Source organism: Cetorhinus maximus, chromosome 15, assembly GCF_964194155.1.
Source record: "Cetorhinus maximus chromosome 15, sCetMax3.hap1.1, whole genome shotgun sequence".
Classification (NCBI taxonomy): Eukaryota; Metazoa; Chordata; class Chondrichthyes; order Lamniformes; family Cetorhinidae; genus Cetorhinus; species Cetorhinus maximus.
Genome location: NC_135893.1, coordinates 70,960,531 through 70,985,304, shown reverse-complemented (window position 1 = coordinate 70,985,304; position 24,774 = coordinate 70,960,531). Strand labels below are relative to the sequence as shown.

Below are 24,774 nucleotides of genomic sequence, written 5' to 3'. Positions count from 1 at the left end.
TGCTTCACAGGAGCGTTATAAAACAAGGTATGACATCGAGCCACATGAAGTTTAGGTCAGATGACCAAAAACTTGGTCAAAGAGGTAGGTTTTAAGGAGAGCCTTAAAAGGAGGAAAGCGAGGTCCGGAGCTTGGGGTGTAGGTATGGCCATCAATGACGGAGAAATGAAAATTGAGCTGCATCAGAATTAGAGGAGTGCAGGTATCTCGGAGGGCTGTGGGCTGGAGGAGATTAGGGAGATAGGGAGGAGCAAGGCTATGGAGGGATTTGAAAACAAGGATGAGAAGTTTAAAATCGGGACTTTGCTTTACCGGGAGCCAATGTAGCTCAGTGAGCTCAGGAGTGATAGGGAAACAGGACTTGCTGTGAGTTAAGACATGGCCAGTAAAGTTTTAGATGACCTCAAGTTTATGGAGGGTAGAATTCCAGGCGTGCATTAGAGTAGCCATGTCTAGAGGTAACGAAGGACATGAATGAAGGTTTCAGCAACAGATGAGCTGAGACAGAGGTGAAGTCAGACATTGTTACAGAGGTAGAAATAGGCAGTCTTAGAGATGGCACAAATATGAGGTCAGAAGCTCATCTCGGGGTCAAATGTGACAACAAGGCTGCATACTGACTTAATCTCAGACTATTGCCAGGGAGAGAGATGGAGTCAGTAACTAGGGAGCTGAGTTTGGAGTGGGACCAGAAAACTGTGGCTTCAGTCTTTCCAGTATTTAATTGGAAGAAATTTCTGCTCATCCGGTACTGGATTTCAGTCAAGCAGACTGATAATTTAACAACAGTGAAGGAGTTGAGAGAGACAGCAGTGAGATAGAGTAGGGTGTTATCATCGTACATGTGAGAACTAGCACTGTGCTTTGGATTATATTACCAAGTGGAAGCTTGTAAATGAAAAATAGAAGGCGGGGTGGGGGGCGCAAGGATTGATCCTTGGGGGACACCTGTGTGGGAACAGAAAGAGAAGCCATTATAAATGATTCTCTGGCAATGAAGAGATGGATAATAATGGAACCAGATGAGAGCAGTCCCACCCAGCTACAGGACAGTGGAGAGATGTTAGAAAAAGTAGTTTCATTACATGACTGCATCAGCTATTGAAGGAGTTAGTGAGAATGAAAAAGGAGCCCCAGAAAATCAAAAAGTAGCCCTCAAATAAATCTCAAAAAGAGCCCTCGAGAAAGAAAATTATTTTGACCCCTGTGTCTAATTGTTAGTGAAAATCCAGAATTCGAGCCTTAAGATGGAGCAAAGGTCATTGATGAAGAATCTGAAGATGGTTGGGCCTAGAATACTGCCTTGACGAACTCCTGCACTGAAGCCCTGGGGTTGAGATGATTGGCCTCCAACCAATCACAACCATTTGCCTTTGTGCTGCATATGACTCCAATCAGTAGAGAGCTTTTCCATTCATTGCCATTGACTTAAATTTTACTTGGTCTTAATGCCAAACTCAGACAACTGCTACCTTGACATAAAGGGCCATCACTCTCGCCTCATCTCTGAAATTCAGCTGATTTGTGGAAGTTCAGACAAAGTTTGCAATGAAGTCTGAAGTCCAGTGGTCCTCATGGAACCCAAATTGACCGTCACTGAGCACTGTGCCCCTTGATGGCACTGTTAACAACCACTTCCATCACTTTGTTTTTTTAAAATTCATTTACAGGATATGGGCATCGCTGGCTAGGCCAGGATTTATTACCCATCCCTAATTGCTCTTGAGAAGGTGGCGATGAGCTGCCTTCTTGAACTGCTGCAGTCCCTGTGGTGTAGGTACACCCACAGCGTTGTTAGGGAGGGAGTTCCAGGATTTTGGCCCAGCGATGATTGAGCAGCTGATGGAGTGGGAACTGGTCAAATTGGATTTGTCATGTATTTTGTGGGCACAGCATTTCGGGCAATCATCCACTTGTCAGGTTAATGCAAGTCTTGTAGCTGCATTGGAACAGCTTGGCTAGCGGCTTAGCTATTTGTGGAGCACAATTCTTCTGCACTACAGCTGAGATGTTATCAGGGCTGGATCCAGTGCACTCAGTCGTTTCTTGATGACTTTTGGAGTGAACCGTATAGGCTGAAAATTGGTGTTTGTGGTTTGAACCTCAGGAGGAGGCTGAGATGGGTTATCTACTCAATGCTCTGGCTGAAGATGGTTGCAAACGAGTTAACCTTGACTTTTGCACTGCATGCTAGGCTCCACCATCATTGCAAATGGGGTTGTTCATGGGCTACTTCCCCTGGTTGTTTGTTTAGTTGTCCACTGCCATTTATGACTGGATGGAGCAGGATTGTAGGGTTGTTTTCTAGTACTGAGCATCTTGTACTAGAAATATTGAGCTATCTATTATCCACTTTCATATATCTGTAACCAAGTCAATAGTTTGCAATTATATCCTTCAACCCATGATTATATAAAATGTCTTGCCTGCTTTCTCAACATATTCAAAAATGACAATGTAACACATTGGAAATATATAATTATAGCCTTTGAAAGTTCTTTGTTTATAAATTATATTTAGTGGTAATCTCTTTATGAACATCATAAGTGTACACCTTTAATGAATTGTTGACCTACAGCTAATGAACTTGGCTTGCTACCCTTGAGCTATAGCAGCATTGTTCAATCATGAGACCGTAATTTATTCTGTAACATTATTCCAAAAAAGTTAGTTGCTTAATTGTTTAATTGTCCATTGCAGTTTATGATTGGATATGGCAGGATTGTAGGGTTTTATTCCAGCATTGGGCATCTTCTATTATTGATAATGAGCTATCTATTGGCCAGAAATCAAATACTGCAGAATTTGCTTTCTCCACTGGTTCCTTGGATCGTGGTCATTTCACTGCTGTTCTGTGTTGTGCTTTTATAGCATATATGAAGAAGTGCAATGGGTATTGTGTTATGAGCTAAATTCATGCTATATCTAGGCTTTACTCGAGGGTCCTTGATCCTGACAGTAAGTGCAGAGCACAAAATTTTTCATTTGACTGAACCTCTTTCACCTTGCACTTTTTAAGGATAAGGGTACTCCATTGCTTATCTTCTACAAAGTTAAACCTGTTTTTTTATTTGCTGTATGGTTTAACTAGATTTTGTATTTGTAAGGTTCTACAGGTGCTGCAGGCCCAAGACTTTTTACCATCCATCTGATTGATGCCAACACAGAGAACCTTCCCAAAGCACATACTTGGTGAGTTTCTCTGTTATCGAAGTGACTAGTATTCAAACCAGAGTCATATATCTGAAACCCTCCAATCAATTACTTATGAATTGTATCATTCAACCACAATTAATTATTATGTAAAACTTCTTGTCTGCTTTTCCAACATATTCAAAAATGACAATGTAACACATTGGAAATGCATATTTACATTCTTTGATAGTTCCTTAGTTTATAAGTCATATATAGTGGCAATCTCTTGATGAAGGCCCTAAGTGTACATCAATATCTTCAATGAATTGTTAACCCACAGGTAATGGATTTGGCTTGCTGTCCCTGAGCTATAGCAGGATTGTTCAATCGTGAGATCCTAATTTATCCTGCAATTTATCCTTCCAAAAAAGTTACTATTAAATGCTAATTCAGTAGAATGATCTATTCAGTGGATTTGCTTTCTGATCCAATGAGTAATTATACTTTTAACTTAGCTCCACATAACAAGCTAGCAATTGTGCCTCCCCCCTGACAAAAACGAACTCTGTGTCATATTAAGATTATTTTTCATTACCTAAATGAACTAGCTAATTTATTACTTGGATCACCAATGAATGTAATCACATGTGACCAATATTGCCTCTGTTTGCTGACTGTTCCCTCTCTCTTCAGTTTTAACCGTATAGACATTCCTCCTTATGAGTCCTACGAGAAGCTTTATGAGAAGTTGTTGACAGCGGTTGAGGAGACTTGTGGCTTTGCAGTGGAGTGAAGTACATGAATATTTGCTTTGAAGTTGTTAACACTACAGAAAGGAAGTTCTATGAGCTTCTTGTTGAGAAGCGCACTGTATGACCAGGAGAACTAACAATTCGCTCACATGGTTACTATAACTTACAAGTGACATAATGATGCTGATCAACTCAAAAACGGAAAGGTGTTAGGCTTTCGGGAAGAGCAAACTAGGAAGCTCATAAGTGAAGAAGATACTGTATCTGTAAGACAGAAAATGGACCTGTTTCAGTTGTATTATACATTTTTAAGTTGTGTGCTTGAAACTTTATTTCAAGAACTTTGCACAGTGAAAGAGGACAGATCCTTGCACATTTCACTTCTTCCCTTCATTCCTTTCCCTTTTTGCCCCACCCCACCCAAAATAGTTGTCCAATGGAGACTTTTCATTCTTCCAAGTGCTGAAAGTGGCATTTAGAAATACTGGATGTTAGATGAGAAATAGCTCTGTTTATAGCTACAGTGTTCCTTTTTTTATCAACTCTTTCAGCGCAGGCAGTAGCTATACTTGCAGTGTGTTTTAATCAAATCAGATTATTTTTAACCTATATTTTGTTAAGAGAGTTATATTCCTCCACAGTATGCTGAGTAACTTTTTAAGAATATTTACAAATATATATATATAAAAAATACAAAACATTTTGTTCAGTGAGATGAACCTTTGAGTACTAAAATCACATTTTGGCTATAAAATTAAAATTGTCACATTAAAATTTTGTTCTTAGAACATTTTGAGCTAAGAAATCATGTGGGCCTTTGCATTCCTGGAATTCCATTTTGTAATACAAATAAAATAGAATATCAGTTTTACAGAATTTAATCATTAAAAAAAGTCTGCATATGTTGAAACCTGAAAGTGTCTTTCAGTACTCAAAAGATTAATCCAGAACTGTCATTTCCATAGGAGTCCGGCGTTGAAAGAGTTAATGGGGAAATAACAGGCACTGTTTGTAGCAAATGGTGCTTTTCCAAGTCCTTTTTTTTGTAAATGTGGTTTATCTTTAAATCTGCTTTTTTTTTACTTTTATGTTCAATGCTAAGGTGGGAACCTGCAATGGCAGTCTATCATGAAATGCTTAAGTTTTGTAAGCAAAAGTCAAGAAATGTGCCAAGTGCAAAATTGGTTGACTCATTATTAAATTAGTTAACCAGTTAAAACTGTATCAGTAGATTAGGCAGATCAGTGCAGAACCTTAAATTATGAAATCTTTGTATGTTGACACTTGCATCAATGTCTTTACAATTTACTGCACCTTTTACAAATTCTGCAAGTTTTGTCTTTTGTTTCTAGATGTTAAATTTGTACTTTGAAAATTATTTTCAGGTTATTTTTAATGAATTAGCATTTTTATGGAAACCTAAATAAGTGAAAAGGAAGTTATCTATATTGTATTGGCGATGTTGACTGATTTAAAGAGAGTACTGCAGCTTTAAACAGAAATCATTCATGAGTTGATGGCGACCATTGTTTTTATAAATTCCAGTCATCTGTACTTTTTTAAAGAGACAATATTCCTTTCCTTTGATTTTGTTAAATTATGTACCATATATTTCAAACTAAAATTGTGTGATCCCAAACCAAACCAATTTGATGAGAACCATGGTGTAAATGGCTGTAGAAGCTAATTGTTTTTATATGTCTGGTAACTTACAGAAGTATAACCAATACCATGTTTATTTTAAGCCCAACACTATTCAGTTATGGGCTTGAGCAAAATCATGTCGACACATTAGTACCTTTCCTACATGTCTCTTGATCTTTGCTGAAAACCATAGGTACTTGCTCTAAAGATGTTTTCCAAAATGTATTTTAAAGAAGCAGATTTTTGTAGTATTGTTTTTATAATTCAGGAGTGAGCAAGATTTCTACATTCACCAAAATCATGGCTTTGAATTCACAAAGAAAGTAATGTGTTGAATGAGTGTTGGGTAAATTCAGAAAAGAATAGTCTTATTACACTGGTTGATGTTCACAATGAAGATACAGACCACGTTTAATCCCTTAAAATCAAGAAGGCATAAAATCAATTTTCTTGTTGGAAACAAGGTTCTTCTATCTTCCGCATTATTGAAGCACACCTGAAATCTCATAGTCTCAGGTGATAAAATTGTGCTAACTGCGTGCGTAGGGCTTTCAGTGCAATTACATTTAGTAACTCTTCAAAGAGGTTTTTGTTCCTCTGAGATTGCAAAAAAGTAAGTTGCAATTTCAAAGCTGTCCTTCATCAAACACAAAGTTTAAGAGTGGCATCTAATTTTGAATGCCTGTCAACCATAGTTTTGCTTGTACTGTCAGATTTTAGAAGCTACCTTTTCTGTTTTGCTCATTGTACTATATTTGTGCAGCTTTTATCTGTCAAGCATTCCTAATATTTCAGTCCACATACAGTGAGTCATTTAATTTAAAGTGTGTTTTCCAAACAGTAGTGATTAACCATGGTATGAACAGAGCTTTCAAGGTTGTTTTGGTAACTGTATGTCAAAATGTTGTAATATTCTAATATTTATACTTTTGAAAACCTATATTAGGCTTCTTTCTGTTCTAATCTTACCACAAAGGGGTCGAGATCATCCCTAATCAGGCATTTTACTTGGATAAGCAATATTAGAAAACAATGGCATGTGAATGGTTACTTTGTTCTTTTTAAACAAATTAGTTGTTTTACTGTAACCTTTTAACTTAGTAAAACAGGCAACTGTTAGTAGCGTTGACCACTTAGCTGTCCAAGTTAATTAATCAATGTACTTTAGCTTTTAGTGCATCCCAAGATATAGATTTTTGAAATTGGACATTTTGAATCACAAATTTCTACTTAGTTTTTTTGAAGCCTCAAAAAACAGGAGAAATAAGTGTGACTTAAAGGAAGCTGTATAGTCCCAAGTCAGTGCTAAAATGTTGGTATGCGTAGAGAATTATTCAGAGACTCATTTACATTGATACTGAGTTTCAGGATATTACCACAGTTTCCAATTCAAATTCAATATTTGATCTTTTTGTGAAGAGTTTATTGGCAAATGTTTTGACATAAAATTGGCATGGCCTGTTTCAGAAGTTGTGCTGCAAAGAAAACCTGTTACATTTATCACCAACTTTGAAAGCATATGTCAAGTTGGTAATATTACTAGGAGACGTAACACTTCTTCGTGCACTAAACCATGGCCCAAAATTATCACAAAGCTGGGCTTTCTTCCTGAAATTCTTTATTATCTATAATGTGACATTTGTTGTAGAGAAACAAGATTCCATCTCCTGTTTGCAGAATTGGGACATTGCATTCTCTAATCATACTAATTAGCAATACTGCAGCTTTTAAACGCCAGGCCACAGGAAATTTGCAATTTTTTGCCTAGATTTTTCCTGCACAGTTGGGAGAGGCATTCCTTACACAAACTGCATAAAACCTTATTAATTTGGGAAGTTTTGGTATCCTTCCACTGTATACACATACAGTTGCATTGCAAACCTTGTAGTACTGTATGACTTTTTTGCCTCTTCCAACCCCAAAAAAAATCAAACCAAGGATAACATAAAATGAGTTAAGACAACCACAACAACTTTTCTGTTGTAAGCCTTGGAAGAAGACACACTTTCGAGAATGACAATATTCAAAGATTGTAGTTCTGAAATATTTTAAATCCCATAATACAAATATTTATGTTATGCTTTTATGTTATAAATTTTGGAGCATAAAGATGAATCCAAGGATAGTGATTCTTCATTCAACTACTAAATGGCTTGCATGAATAACAATTCATTTACAGAAGCCACAGTGGTGATGGAAGACTTGAACATGTGACATTATAGCACTTTAAAGTTAAACACTAACATAGTTATCCAGAGCTCCTAAGTAAGTAGATGTCAAATATAGCTGCGGCATCTCAAATTAACAGGCAGTTAAATACAGATTGCTGTTTGTACTTAGGTTGGTAATAAAGGAGAAACTTGAACGTTTCAAATAAAACAAATTCACTGCAAGAGAAATATTGGTTGGAGGGATTTGGGGGACGAAAGATTTTTAACCAATAAGGTCTAGCTAACTGGTGAATCTTAACTACTGCATAACCAATTAGAAGCAAAAGCCTTTTATTAATGTGGATTTTATATAGAATGTACAATATGTTTCCACTTCTGAAAGAAAGAAAAGTATGGATTCCATGCAAACTACAATGTAGTGTTTTTTGGGTTATGGAAAACACGCTTTTCACAAGTTAAGTCTGCATCTTTGTACATGTTATTTTGTTGGGGGATGGGAGGGCAATTGGAGAACATAATTGCAAATAGGTTGATTTTTAGGTTTCATTTTTTTCCTGAATTTGTGTATGATAAACTCAGCAGCAAACAGCAGTGCTTTTTTTTTAGATCACAAATAAGAAAAAATATTTGTAATTGGGAAAGCTTGGTGTTTAATTCCACATAATGCAACAATGCCAATTAAGGAAAGAAGAACTTGCATTTATGTTGCACCTTTTGCAACCTTGGGCATCCCAATGCACCTTACAACCTATTGAAGCGTAATCACAGTTGTAGGAAATGCGGCATTCAATTTGTGCACAGCAAGGTCCCACAAACAAAATGAAATAAATGTACGCATAATCTGCTTTTATATGTTGGTTGAGAATTAGCTGAATCAATGTGTTTTTACTTAACATATGGAGTGGCCATGTTGTGTGACTTGATGTATCCTCTTCATTTTGTAGAGAAGAATAGAGTGGAATTTGTCTTTTTTTATATAAAGATTCTTTTGCTTTAGGGAACCTAAATGTTGGATTCATCATTTTAGAGGTAATAACTGAATGAACCTGAAAACCAGAATTTATACTCTTACATGATGCAGATCAAATACTGGCCAGGATTTTCAGTCGCCTTTGGGGGCAAAAACACGAGCAGACATCTTTGAAAATAGTGGTCCAGGCAAACGTGTCAATATCCCGACACATCCAGGACATACTGGAATTTTCAAAGTGAGGGGTGGGTGGGCCGGGAACTGCTCACCTCAAATTAACTGCCCTTTACGTTCCTTAAGGAGCTAGTTATGTGCTGGGGAACGCCAGAAGTTGATTTTCAATTTGCAAAGCGCCAAACCCGAACAGTCTGGTGCACAGCTGTCAGGTTCAATGCAGGGACAATTAAGTATTTTTAATAAATTTTTGCCACTATGGATTTTGTTCCAGATTAGGTGCAGTACATTTTAGTTGGCCATTTGGCCACTTTTGTGCATGGTGAGGCTGCTGACCCTCTAATGTTCTGCTTCCTCTCTTCTGCAAGGTAGGGCAGGCCCTGTCATAGCTGCCGTCTGCCTTTGACACTCATGCTCAGCAGACAGCTCCCACCTCCTGGCAGAGCACACACCACTGATTGGCTGCCAAGCTTGCCACTAGCCCATTTAGGGCATTTATGTTTGAAGATTGCATCATGTGTGCGACACCGATGTGGTGCATGGTCAGGACCTGGAAATTATCTGGGCATCAGGTTCCTTCCCCCGGATTGAAAATCAAGCCAATTGACTAAAATGAAAGATGCTTCCAAGTCATTCCTTGAGGGAATTTATGTCTGTTTGTCAGAACCCCAAATTTAACAAAAGATAGGATTGCATGAATCAAAATGAATCTCACTGCTGTAAAGAAAAACGGGAGAGAAGACAAATGTCCTGATATGTGGCTGTTGCTACCAAATATTCCTCTGTTGCAATAGAAATGCCTTTCTGGTTGAATTCAAGTTTTCACTTTAGTTATACTTGCTTTGAAATAGATCTTCACTGTGCTCTGACTGTGATGATGCTGGTACCACTACTGATGTTGGAAAAATCAGAAATATAGTACGAGGAGGTTATTAGGCTTTTGTTTCCAGTAATTATGCAAAAAATTTTAAACGGCTTGTTTGGCAATGTATGTTGGGGCATACTTTGTTAGATATTGTAAAACAAAAATTCATGCTATATCCATTTATTATGGTTGTGTACAATGACCTATAGGTTTTAAACTCAAAATCCCTCTCCTGGGTTTTGTTGCAGGGGGCAGAAGAACAAAATGTGTTTATTTTTTTCTGAACAGATTGCATCATAATCTATTTCCAACTGAAACACTATAACTAATATAATTACTTTACAAAGATTATATCTTAGAGAATTAGTAACTGATTTGTTTATTGTTATATTTTGCCTCTACCTGCAATGTATGCTTTCCTGAGATTGAGGGGATGAGTTGGAAGAAACTGGTCACTAGGGATGTAAATAGTATAGCCTCCAATGAATAACCTTCACTTCTCTCTTCTCCATTCTGTATGAAGCACCATACTTAATGTTTCCTTCAATGAGACATTTATGATTGGAATCTTAATCTTAGATATGAACTGAATCATTCAGAAGTGGTTGCAGTTCCAATGCTGTATCATCTGTGATAGCTCCAGGCTCCATGGGTGTAACAGTCATTGGGCACCTCTTCTGTACGTACTAGTATTCCAGTAGTAGTTTGATAAAGTGTCAATATCATTTATGAAAGTAGAAAACTGCAAGTGAAACAGAGAACCTATGCTCAGACCTGCTGTGTCTGTCACAGAAATTATTCCATACTGTAGAGATGTTTAAGATGCAACGTAGTATGGACTGTGACAAATAGCCTTTAGCTCCCTCGTCCCCTTTGCTTCTCCCTCTTCCCTGATTAAAATGAACAAGCTATTATTTCTGAGCACTAATGGGAATTGTCACAATACATTTCTTTTAGTTGTTGAATTTTGCTGTGTTGAATTTATCACCTTCCATTTTATTGAAATACGTTCCTAGCACACTCTGTGTCTCCTTAGAAATGCCACAGTATTTATTGGAAAGGAATGGCCACACGCTGCTAAAAATGGGGTGTGACTCCTTTATGACATCCTGTTTATGAGAAGAAAAATCAAAATGAATAAGAATGGAGTCTTTGTAATTTGATTTTGGGTTAACTGACTCTTCCTGAAAGCGTTCTCATCAATACTGCCATTGATACGTTGTGAAATTTCCCCAGTCGGTATGTTGTAAAATTTTTGCTGTACAATTATTAGTGTAGATTATAATGTACGGCAAACTTATAAGAAAGGAGTAAGATCTGTATGTTGTAGCATCGTATTTGAAAAACGAGACTTGCCTTTTTTCTCCTTACAGGAAAGTAATAGTTTGGGCTATAACTAGATAGTGGTTATATTTGTAAAATTATAATATTTTTGGAGTTATAAAAGGAAATGATGGAAAACCTGAACTCAGACTTCAAGAAATAGGTTGCTAAATTGATATATTAGGCCTTTAATATCCAAGTTTCTTCACCAAAAAATGTTAGGGATTGTGTTTACACTCTTCATTTCATTTCTTCATCCTCAATGACTAAGTTCTCCAGCTACCCAATGTCCATTGGCTCAGACAAGAATTTATCAGTTAGGACGCAAATATGCTGGTAGATGAATTTCCAGCGGCAGACACTGACAGCTAACGTGATGTGATGTAAGTAATCAATGGTGAAAGCCCATTGATGCTAACATTGTTTTCAAGCTATTTCTAATCCTTTGGTTGTGCAAAGTAAAACACTAGCATTGCAGAATCAATATCTCACTATTAATCTAGGGTTATGAGTGTTGACTGTAAAATTCAAGGAATTTTATAAGACATATGTGTGGATTGAGAAAAACAACTGTGTGTGTATTTACTACATCTACAAAATGACCACAAGAATTTTCTAATTTGTCCCCTGAATTTGTATAGTGACAGGAATGATACTGCAGTAATCGTAGCTTCATGGATTTTTGGAAGGTGCCATATCAGCCAACTTTATTTCACTTTTCATTCCTTTGTTGTAATATTGAAAGTATTTGTGCCATTTCTTACATTGCTTGCAGTAGTTTAATGACTCTGTCTTGTGCTACAATACACTTATACCTTTGTCATCTAATGTAGAACTTTACCTGCAAGAGTTAGAGGTTCTACTATGACTTTTGTGGGGGGGTTTTGAAATCAGATTTTTTTTTAAGGTGTGAAAATAGCACTCCTGAAGGTGGTGATGCTCTGGTGGTCAAATGGTTTGAAGTTGCTTTGCTCCAGTCTTGAAACACCCAGGCTTCTACATAAGAGATCTGTCCCTTTTTTTCCTGAAATAAGCATTCTGTTGCAAATCAAATTGTTTTGACACATATTTATTAACTAGTAACTAATCTGAGAAAAATTATTGCTGTTTTACCTTTTTCAATGTTGCTGCTAAAGTCTTACCTTTTTAGCACCAGTTTTGTTGTGAACAATGTACAAAATCTTTGTTTTAACTGTGAATTGAAGTATTTTTAATTATTGACGGTATTGAATAAGGTATGGACTGAATTTGATGGCTGATAATTGAGAGGATGTTGGACCCGACGCCACATTTGTTTTTGTTCCATGCAATAAAATTCAAATTTTAAACACCTGTGCTGTTTTGAATTAATCAGTTTGATATTTCTTTTAAAAACCTGAATAACTGAATAAAACATGTCTTGGAATTCAGTAATTATACAAAAGATTCCAATGAGCGTTGTTTTAAGCTTTTTTCAAATATTATATAATTCACTGTGAATTGAACTTTCATATTGCAGTTCATTAGATATGGGAAATTATTCAGCCATTCTAGTTCATTCATCCAGGAAAAAACCTATTGATTTTATCCCCATCACCGCAACCAGCTGTTAAATGATCCCAGGGTTTTTCCCTCCACTGTCTTGCCTAAAAGTTCATTTCATACATTGATCGACCATTATAAAAGTTTACCTTATTCCTCCTCATACTACTGTCACATTTTAAAATCTTTGGTTCTTTGCCTCAACACTGGTCATTAGAAACTTCATGGGACAGATAAACAGTGGTTCTCTGAATTCAGAGGTGACACAGCAACAAATAAAGATATCAATATCTCTTAACATTTTATGATTATGAGTAGTTCAGATTACTATTTGACATTCATTCTTTGTATTTCACCCTCTCCATTACAGACAAAATTTTTTAAACTCCAGAAGGTAAATGGGATCTCTGGAGTCAAGATGGTTCATATCTCAAATTGGAGCCCAGTCGCCCTTCTGTACAACAGAATCAGTAATTTGGTTACCTGAGGTAGGCAGCACACAGTAGTCCAGACCATTGTTGATGACTGAGTAGTTAACCTGGCCCCTAAGAAGTAGATGGACATGTCACTATGTGAACCTTCCCACCAGGCGCTAGATAATTCTGCAAGCCTTAATCACTACGTGACTGACAAAGGCAAACTATCATTTCTTGACCTGTCTGCAGCCTTTGACCCAGTTGATCACACCATCCTCCTCCAATGCCTCACTACTGTCATCCAGCTGGGTAAGATTACACTTACCTGATTCCACTCTCATCAATCTAATCATAGCCAGAGAATCGCCTTTAGTGCCTGCTCTTCCCATTCCTGCAGTTACCTCTGGTATCCCCCAAGAATCTATCCTTGGACTTCATCCATTTCTCAACTGCAAGCTGCTCCTCAGTGACATAATCTGAAAACATCCCAATTTCCATATGCACATTGACAACACCCACCGTTGCCCTGTCACCACCTCTCTTGACCCCTCTGTTGTCCCTAAATTGTCAGACAGCTTATCTGAGTGAGCAGAAATTTCTTCCAGTTAAATGTTGGGAAGACTAAAGCCATTATCTTTGGTCCCCACCAAAAACTCTGTACCATTGCCAGCGACTCCATCTCTCTCCCTAACAACTGAGGCTGCACCAGACTGCTTGCAATCTCAGCATCATTTTTGATCCTGAGCTGAGCCTTCATCACATACCTGAGCCACCACTAAGACTGCCTATTTCCTACTTCGTAACATCACCCATCTCTGCCCTTGCCTCAGCGCTTCTGCTGAAACCCTCATCTATGCCTTTGTTACCTCCAAACTTGACTATTCCCCTGACAGCTCCCACATTTTACCCTCTGTAAACTTGGGATCATTCAAAAGTCTGCTGCCCATGTCCTAACTCGCGTCAAATTCAATTCACTCATCGCCCTTGTGCTCACTGACCTACACTGGCTCCCAGTTGACACCTCAACTTTAAAATTATCATCCTTGTTTTCATATCTCTCCATGGCCTGGTGTTATGACACGGCAGATGATGTGTGCCAGGTGGAACAAATCCATAAGGGAAACCTGATCGCGCTAACACAATGGTTTTGCAATTTGTATGTATTTCGAGATGCGTGCACTAAATTCAGAAGTAATAAGTCCATCAAGACTTTTAGAGACTTTTTAAAAAACTAATTTAAAATATTTATTAACAAAATAAAAGATTTCAAGTACATACATAGGACTACAAATTACTACTATAATAACTCTTAAAATTCCTAATTAACCTGACATCCAGTTACACCCCCTTTAAGGCAACTGTCCAAAAATAGATTTTAGATTTTAAACAGATCCAGCAAATTAACACAATACCCTGGACAGTGGAATTCCAAATGGCTTTCTTCAGTTTCGGCAGGCAGCGGACTTATACACAAATGCTGGATGCTTCATTAAGGCTACTTCACATACTTCTGTCAGATCTCACAATGCCTTCTCCTGACACATAGCCTCTTTCGCCTTTATATTTGTTATATCTTTTTTAATATGTAAATTCTATTATTTCATATATCTTTGAAACTATCTTCCTCACAATATAAAAACTTTAATGTTGCTACTATTTATTGTCAATATCCCTTGGGAAAAATAAACACATTTCTTTAGCTTTGCTTATCTGGCTATTTGTAGACCAACTAAAATCCCTTTGAAATCCAAATCTCCCTAATCTACTGAAATTGCAAATTCCCTTCATACCTTACATGCTGAGCCAACATCCATGCCTACTCATTAGCATATCAAGCACCGAGCTTCTTTTGATGAGTCAAAGGCTACAGTCTACTTGACTCCGAATGTAATTAAACCACACACAGACAGACCTAACTATTTACCCCCATAAACCTACTTCACAATAACCGGAAAAATATTATGAAAATTATTATTTTCTCATGGCACCTGGCACCTCCCAATCTCTATAATCTCCATCAGCCCCACAACCCTCTGAGATATCTGTGCACCTCTAATTCTGGCCCCTTGAGCATCCCCAATTTTAATCACTCTGCTGCTGGTGACCATGCCTTCAGTTACCTAGTCCCTAAGCTCTGGAATTCTCCCTAAACTTCCCTGCCTTTCAATCTAGTTTTCCTCCTTTAGGACACTCCTTAAAACCTACCTCTTTGATCAAGCCTTTGGGCATGTGCCCTCATGACTCCTTATGTGGCTTGTTGTCATATTTTGTAAGGATGTAAATGCGTTGGAGGCAGTTCAGCGAAGGTTTACTAGACTAATACCTGGAATGAGTGGGTTTTATGAGGAAAGTTTGGACAGGCTAGGCTTGTATCTGCTGGAGTTTAGAAGAGTAAGAGGCGACTTGCTTAAAGCATATAAGATCCTGAGGGGTCTTGATATGGAAAGGATGTTTCCCCTTGTGGGAGAATCTAGAACTAGGGGTCACTATTTAAAAATAAGGGGTTGCTCACTTAAGACAGATGAGGAGAATTTTTTTTCTCTTGAGAGACATGAGTCTTTGGAAAACCCTCAAAAAGCTGTGGAAGCAGAGTCTAAATATTTTTAAGGCATAGGTATATCGATATTTGATAAGCAAGGGGTTGAAAGTTTATCAGAGTAGGCGGGAATGTGGAGTTGAGGTTACAATGAGATCAGCCATGATCTTATTGAATGGTGGAGCAGGCTTGAAGAGCCAAGTGATCTACTCCTCCTAGTTTGTATGTTCGTATGTTTTATAATGCTTCTCTGATGTGCTTTGAGACATTTTATTATATTAAATGTGCTATATAAATTGTTATTGCAGAAGTTTTTAAAGCTCAAGAGCTGGAGAACTAACATTTGTGTGACACAGATCTGCAAGTATTCAGGTTCTTTCCCATTACAACTTGAGTGCCAGAAGAATGGCATTAACAGTGGATCCCTGTTGCTGTCCACACTACAGAGCTGAGTTTGTGCTGTCAGTAGTGCTTGTGAATGCAAAGACAATGGGCAGAATTTTCCCAACTTCCCAAGGAGCCAAACAGGGCCCATTTGTGTGTCGGGAACCCATTGACAGCGGGAGTTGGCTTTGCCACAGCATTGGCATCCCATCTTGAGGTTCTCCAGCCAATCAGAGAGGGTGGATAACGTATTCATTTTGTCAAAGGAAGTTTCTAATCAAAACACCTTGTGAACCATTGGCAATGCATGCCCACCTACTCCACTGGGAAGGAGATTTTGTTCCAGGATGCTGCAGATGTAATCAATGACATTCTAAGAGTGCCTGAGGCACTCATAGCAAGAGAGCTGATCGTCTGCTTGTCGACTTGTGTTGGGAATCTCACCATCTTCCAGCTGGATCTTCATGCCTATCCCCTCTGCCCCTTGGTGAGTTATTGGGCTGAGGAGAAAGTGGCTGCTGCTGGTGATGTTTCTTCTCTTGTCCCTCATCAGAGGTCATGCAGTGGTGAAAGCTAGCAACAGGGAAGCACAGCTGAAGGTGAGTGAAGTGCTAGACAAGTGAAGTGCTTTCAAGAAGTTGACAATCATCTGTCAAGCAGCTAACACCCTGTCAGAGAAGAAGTGCTTTGAATAGCAGCCTCTCACCTGGACATGACTGGAACTCTTCAATTTCAATGAGCAAAGCCTTCTCAGCTTGCCAGTTTCAATGAAGAAGCTCTCCCCATTGTACATTTACCTTGATGAAAGGTCTGGAAACAGGTGCCTCACTCTTAAATCCAGAACGGAGGGTTAAAAGAGAATTTTATTAACTCTTTTAAGTATCTTAATTGATTTTCCAATGCAGGATGATGTTGGGGTACCAACCCAATGTCAATTTTAGGGGATTAAATTCCCTGCACGCATGCAAACACATCTTCCCTTGCCTGGGGAAATCCCTCCCAATAAATTTGCTATCTTTAGCACCCCTATTACCATAAAAGTACTTCAAAAATGCTCTTTGGCGCATTACTATGGATATTATGTTCAATGTAACTAATGGCACATTTTCTTGTGACTGAAGTACAGCCACTCTAAATCAATAGGGAAAAATTTGCCTTCTATGCTTCTGATGTGAAGGCTACCCTGCTGGCAGCACACATCTGGAGCTTCATGTCTAATTTCCCATATGCACAAAGTGGAAAAATCACTTTTTATTTTTCAAAAATTGCAAGAGTCCCAGTAATAAACAAATAATACGAAAAATCCAGTTGAACCATACTTGCTATCTCAACATTTCAGCATAATTAATAAGAGACAACTTTTGAAGCTAAAATCATCATGCATTTGGTCCATAGAAAAGTCACTGGGTTTCAAACCTCCAACTTTTGCTACTTTTTATTCAGCACCACCGCTCTCAGTTTTGCTGACTGCTCATTACATTGTCTACTGCTCCCTGCTCTGGAAAATACTCATACCACTCCAATGGTGATACTAATCCCCAATAAACTCGTACCCTGCTCCTTGGAAAACTCTACTAAAGAGCGCAGTGCAAATGACTGCTGCAGCCACCCAATCAGAGACCTGCCCTGCAGTGAATGGTTTGCCTGATAGAGGACATGAAACTTAAGTCACTTGGAAAATTGGGACTATTTTCTTGCAACAATGTAGACTATGGGATGCTGTAGTAAAGTGTTTAAAATTATGAATAATGGGGCAGGCAGTGTTTTCAGTAGTTGTGGGGTCTGGGCAGAGATTTAGAAAAGAGACCAATAGAAACTTATTAAGGCAAAGCTATGAGGCTGTGGACTGCACTTCTACAGTTAGCGGTAGAGGCAGAAACTATTTCAAAACTTAGGATTTAATTGGATAGGTGGATGAAGGAAAAGAATTTGAAGGGATATAGGAATAAATTGGGTAAATATGATTACAATCAGTCCCTTGTGTGGCGGGTAAACGCCAACACAGACTGATCTGGCTGAATGACCCATTTCTGCGTTGGAAGGTCAGAGTCACACTTGTGAAAAAGAAGTCATATGCAGCTTATGAGCCACATGTCAGCCAGCAGCATCCCTGAAGGATAAGGTGATGCTAGCTGGGCATTCTGTGGAGAAACGTACCAGTATGGTGTGATGGGCTTTGCTTAATCCGCAGCTCTTGCCAACTTGCACCTAAACTCTCTAGCCTTGGCTTAGTGGCATGATTTCCACATTGAGAGTGAGTGCGCACAATATTGTACAACTAGAGAAGTATGGCAGGATTTTTATACCTCCATCCGTGTTGGAATGAAGCTTTGTGGGCTTTAAAAATAACAAGTGGGACCCGATTCTTGGATTCTCGACACCATTCCCGCCACTGACAATTTTTAGCAGTGCAGGTAGTGAGCCCTCTCGCAGCACTCAACCGTACTGGCTCCATTGCGAGGTTGGGCATTTCAGACCCCCCTACAATTTTGATGATGTCAGGTGACATGGTTCACAGCAGCTCAGAGGAGTCATGATTCATGAGAGATCCCTAGTCTGGAGTCAGGAACCTTTTGACAGGTAAGTTCAAAAGGTGTTGCCAACTTCACATGTAATAATGTAATGCTGCATGATAAGCCAAATATGTTTTTAATGCAGTGATTAATGATAGAGCTTTGTTCTTAAAAGGTAAGTGACCATTAAATTGACCAGCATTGTGAAAGTGGAAAAGCTTCAGATGCATTTGAGTACATTATCCAATGGATAAAGCATTTTTCTCCCTTGAACAATAATGATATTCATATTTGATTGTGTCACTGGTCCCCTGTGATTTATTCTTTTCACTGATTGCGTCTGTTCCCTGCATTAAACCCGAACAGATGGCTGAGCTCTTTCAGTGACCTAATGCACTCAGCTCCAGAAGTTTTGTTTATACATCTGTGCAATGGACTCCTAATATGAATGCCTGGTTGTGTTTCAAACCCCACTATTGCATTCGGGTCAGGTAGGGTTTTTGATAGTCATTCCATAGAATCTCGTTATACCTACTTGGCTGAACTCCAAACCCCACTAATGGATTCATCTCAGCAGGGGTTGTTGACACAGCTGTCAAGGGGACTGAGAGTTTATTTATCTTGACAGTTTTATGACCACTTAGAAAAACATAATCCTAAGTGATTTTGAATGGCTGTTTGTTTATCTTGACAGTTTTATGAGAATTTCAGAGACTTCCCAATGTTATAATAAGGGCTGAAGAGTTCTGTACATAGTGGATACTGGGTGAGTGGGCATGGGGGGGTGGGAATGAGGGAGTATGGGGGTGAGTGTGAATGAGCATGTGGGTAAGGGGTGCATGGAGGATATGGAGGAGATATGGAATTGGGGTGAGGGGGTAGCGAGTGATAATAGGGGACCTCACTCATCTACTGAACTGGACTAATGTCCCAGGGAACTGAGGCGGGCTTTCTTACCTGCCTTCCTCAGCATCATTCCAGCTCTGTTTCTGCCTCCAGCCTGCTTCAGGGGGCAGTGGCCCCTTTTTCAGCCCACTCCTGCCACCCTAAGATGAAAATGAGATGGGCGGGCACTGCCGGGCAAGAGGTGAGATTGCAATATCGGGAAATAGCCCTACTTGCAATTCTAGCCTCAACTGTGGAAGTGCGGGCCCCAGCATTTCAGCTTGAGCTACATCAGTTCCCTTTACCATAACTTATGCAGAAGGTGGTGGAAATTTCTTTGGGAACTGCACTTCCAGCTTCTCTTTGCCCACTAATTCTTGGATTTTCCAGCAAAATGTCACCTGATATTCAATGCATCCATCAAAATGAAAGGAAATATGCCATTTGCATCTCAGTAATGCCAAGAGCGGTGGAAGCCCTGATAGTCATGGCATCCAGTGTTGCTATGAGTCATTGAAAGGAGATTTCAATTTGAAATTTTCTGCGAACTAATTGTTTCAACTCCCCAGCTCAATGACCCGAGCAGTTCTTAAAACTATCACACTTGCCTCGGCTACCCAAAAGGTTCATCTCTGCACCTCTTCCCTCCAGTCAGACTCAGTATAGAAGCAGAAGAGCTTGTCTGATAAAATGGAAATAACCCTATCTGCAGGAAATCACCTAGGGTCAGGTGCATTGGTGTGATGGGCAGAATTCATACTTCAACAAGAAACTGTTATTATGACTGAGCAGTTGGTAAAGCTGAGTTATTTAAAAATCCCAGAGGGAAATTTTAAACAATGATCATAACCTATAATTTTAAGTGTTATGTTTGGGATGTGACTCTAAATTCAGGAATCAGACCACCAGTTCTCGAGGTTTTACATTAAACTAAATGAAACATTTTATTAATTAACGTAGGTTAAAATATATATACACACGGCTACAAATTACTACTATCATAACTTCTAACAAATTCCCAAACTAATCTCCATCAAGGCAATAGCAACCCATAGGCCTGAACCTTCTGGTCGGCGTGTGGGGGCCGGCTCCACTCGCCAACGCGTAAAATGACGCATGGTGACGTCGGGTGTGCGTCCCTACATCACCGCGTGCCATTCTGATCTTCAGTTAGGTGGGCACCGGAGTCGGCTGCGCACCTGCCGAACTGTCAAAGGCCTATTTAAGGCCATTGATAAGAGCTAATCAAACTAATTATCTGGACCACCCATCCAACCTTAAGGTTGGCGGGCAGGCGAAGAGCCTAGGCGGCCTTCGCGTTTCACATGAAACCTCATCCACGGGCAGGATGAAGTTTCATGAAGGGTTTATAAATCAAATAAAATTTTTCATTAAAATTCATTGACAAGTCCATGAGGTGACATGTCTGAATAATTTTTACTATCCTTTTTTTCTAAGTTTGCATAATGAAAATAATCTCCCTGAGGCAGCCCTGTGCCTCAGGGAGATTTCTGCGCTCTTCTGCACGCAGGCCCTGACTCTCCCTCCTCCCCCCACCTGCACAGGGAACGCTGAGTGCTTCTAGGTGCATGTCAAACTGGGCGGGCCTTAATTGGCCCGTAAAATGGTGGCACGCAGCTGATCGCTGATACTAATTTCATTGCTTGGTATCTGCTAGATAGGTGTCAGTTTTCACCCCACTTCTTGAATGTTCTATTCAAAAAGTGCAAATTCATGCTACCTGTCTTACATATTAAAACCAGTACACATCAAAGCACCCAGACAACTGACTTTAATCCACTTAAGACACACCCACAGACTAAACCTCTATTTTAAAAGAAAAATATTTTCCAATAATATATACATTAATAGCTTCATGACACTGTACCATTTGAGTTTAATATGCAAACTCCAATGCATGATGATGAATTTGCACACATTTAGTATCCAGAGAAGCAAACCACATGCGCTGTATTTTTGCTGGTATTGCTCAAATAATGTTGAAGAAGTATTAGTGCCATGTCCAGTTTAAATTTGAGGTGGAGGAAACAGTGGGTGGCACAATGCATTCGTCATTGCCAGAGCTCTAGGTTTGGTATGGGCTGGACTTGAAAAGATGGAAGTCTCTTAGCTGGTTGTATATGAATGGGTAGTCTCAATCCAATGATTATAGCACAAAATCACTCTTGCTCACCCCCTCCCACTCACTTCCCTAATTTGGCACTAATAATATGCAATACTGAGGCATCAGAATGGCTGGCTTTGAAAATATGTGTTAGGAAATTTTCTCCTGAGGTTGAGACTGAAGCACATTGTGGGGGCAGAGTGGAGGAGACTTTGCACTGAGCTGTGCTTTACATTGTTTTTACTGAAAACTGATCTGGTAGTTCTTGCTGCTAACATTTGGTGCCTATAATGTGTAATGCTCTAAAAACTATCACCTCAATGCCCACAAAACATGAGATTCACACTCAAAGGCTTATTGACCTTGCAACTAAAGCTGTAGACAAATGCTATATGATGAGGTATTGAATTGTGGTTTTATCCCTGTAAGTATGGTTCCAAACTCATAAATAACTAAACATTTGTTAAGCTAACTTGGAATTTGTTTTCATGTTTCTTTACTTTAAGATTTCTTTTATTGATTTACCCTCTCCAATATTCTAGTCAGCTTTCCCATGTTCATGAATTTCATTCCTTAACTATTTAATATTTATGGAAGGAGTATATGTGGAATTTCTCAGTGCTGACAAAATAGAATGGTGTACACAGTGAAATACTGGGCTCTTAAAAGAAATAGCTGTAGAGAGTGTAGATGCATTGGCTGTAATTTTCCAAAGTTCCATAGATTCTGAAAAGGTCCCATCAGATTGGAAAATAATGAATGGAACTCCCCTTCAAGAAAGAGAGGACACAGAAAGCAGGAAATTACAGGCCAGTTAGCCTAATATCTGTCATAGGGAAAATGTTAGAATCCATTATTAAGGAGGTTATAACAGGGCACTTTAAAAATCTTAATGCAATCAGGCAGAGCCAATATGGTTTTGTGAAAGGGAAATCATATTTGATTAATTTATTAGAGCTCTTTGAGGACATAACAAGCAAGCAATGTGGATAAAGGGGAACCTGTAGATGTAGTGTACTTGGATTTCCAAAAGGTATTTGATAAGGAGCTACATCAAAAGTTACTGCTCAAAATAAAAGCTCATGGTGTAGGGGACAATATATTAGCATGGATAGAGGATTGGTTAGCTAACAGGAAACGGAGAGTGGGGATAAATGGGTCATTTTTGGGTTGGCAAGCTGTAACTAGTAGAGTACCACAGGGATCAGTGCAGTGGCCTCAACTATTTACAATCCATATCAATTACTTGTGTGAAGGGACGGAGTGTTTGGTTTCTAAATTTGCTGATGACACAAAGGTAGGTAGGAGAGTAGGTTGTGAAGAGGACATAAGGAGTCTGCAAAGGGATATAGATAGATTAAGTGAGTAGGCAAAAATTTGGCAGATGGAGTATGATATGGGCAAATGTGAACCTGTCCTATTTGGCAGGAAGGATAGAAAAGCAATTGTCACAGACAGAATTTAACTGTTTTCTTACTGCCCATGATCAGTGTGCCTTGAATGTGAGGGGCGTGTGTTTTCTCACCCTTAGATTGCTTACCCCAATTTAAATAATTCCAGAAGCAAGCTTTTTGTGAATTTTAAGGAAGGTATTTATTATTACTCATTTTCCCTGGTGGTTTAAAATGCAATGTCTCACTCCCTCGACTCACCCACACTATCGCTCACACAAAGATTAGATATAGATGAGGAAAAAAATACATTTGCAATATATGATTGTCTCAGTCTCTTTTGTGGCATCTGCCTTTCCTCAGATGAGTTGATGCTTTGGCTGAAGTGAAGGGCTTGTAAAGCTGAGGATTTTCAGTAAACTGTGAAACCTCTTGTAGTTGACTTTCCAGGAGGTTGGTTCTCAAGTGAACTTGAAGTTAGAATAGGTTGGGGAGCGTCTCCCTCCCACTTTCATGCTATGGCTGTTTATTGCCTTGGCTGCTTAGTTGATTTGCAGCTGGTTTGATGGCTGTCAGATGGATCTCTGTCTCTGAGCAACTTCGTGCTTAATTTTTAAAGTAGACCACAAAATGGCTTCCACACCGTGTGACTTGTACAAGCTCACAGTCCTTCTTCCAAAAAAAGTGATGGTGTGTATTGACTGCACCTTCTATGTTGTTGTTGACACTTCCAAATTCATCCAGTCTGGGTTGGCTGAGAGACCATCATAACACAATGGAAGGTCGATGGGAATCCATTTATCTAACACACATTGAATTTCAATGTGTCTTTTGCCCGTGGTGAAACAGAAAGATGAGCCAGTGCATCCTTAAACAAAGGGAAGTGTGAATTCTCTGGATGGCTGTGAATGTCTACATATTTGCTTGTGACTCAGGACTGTCTGGAGCTCAGAAGCTACTAATATTGATTTTTCAATAGTTTGGTTTGATCATCGTTGAAAGGTTTCTGTACTTGTCAGACTCATATCTGGCCGACACTACGTCTATAAAATTGCAGTTCTATGTAGCACTGTTTCCAATAGCAGAAAAAGATGCCTCAATGTTGATTTAAGATACTGTGACAACTGACAATATGTGACTAAAGGACTGCTTGGATACGTAAATATTTTTCGCAAGATGAAAGGAATTAACTACTGAACATCAGCAATAAATTTTGGGCCTCATTTTTTAGCAATGAGGCCAAAATAATCTTGGCTGGGGCAAATCATTTTTCCTGAGTTTTATTTTTTTATTATGGGCCAAGGTTCTTATGGTACACTGCATTTAGTATAGATCAGTTTCCTTACAGTATGTTGTATTGTTCACATACAAGATATGATTTCTCATAATGAGTAACTACAGCTGTTCCTAATTCAAAACTGTTTAGCTTGTTAGTTCTGAGAAATAGGCTGTATATAATCCATGGAATTATGTGTTTTTTGTGAACTTGGTGAAACATTTTTGTGTGGCATCTCATAAATTCGACACATGCTATTGATGCCTGATATTTTATGGAATGATAGTCTGCAGATAGTTCAGAGCTGGATATTTTGAGAACTGTCTCAAATTCCTCTAAAGCTCAGTGGTAGATCCCTTTAAGTTAAGCAAAATGTAAATTGCTGAGTACAGTTGTCATCAGGAGTATCCAGATAATAATAGAAAGAAGTGTGAAGAAATTGAAGATATTTTTTAAAAACTCCATGATCCACTGCACTGGGAAAAATTATATTTTGAAATTCAACCCATCCTCGAGCTCAAAGAGCACACTGGTGTTGCTGAGGACTAAGTTGACGCAAAAGTATATTTTCTGGCAGTGAGTAATATGAGTAGTGGAGCAGTTAAAACAGGGAGGCCCAATGTCTTTAACATGATGAAATACAGATAAAAGGCAGTCAATAGGGTAGTAACATAAATAATGAATACGACAGCA

General features: G+C 38.9%; 1 protein-coding gene across 1 annotated transcript in view; it reads left to right on the top strand.

The window, feature by feature from the left end:
• smurf1 (SMAD specific E3 ubiquitin protein ligase 1) overlaps positions 1-12,364 on the top strand; it is a 91,598-nt gene extending 79,234 nt beyond the window's left edge. The window contains exons 16-17 of the mRNA XM_078557649.1: positions 3,108-3,192; positions 3,829-12,364. Of these exons, the coding sequence (XP_078413775.1) occupies positions 3,108-3,192; positions 3,829-3,928 (185 nt within the window). The 3' untranslated portion in view covers positions 3,929-12,364. The remainder of the gene's footprint in view (positions 1-3,107; positions 3,193-3,828) is intronic.
• The last annotated feature ends 12,410 nt before the right edge of the window (positions 12,365-24,774 follow it).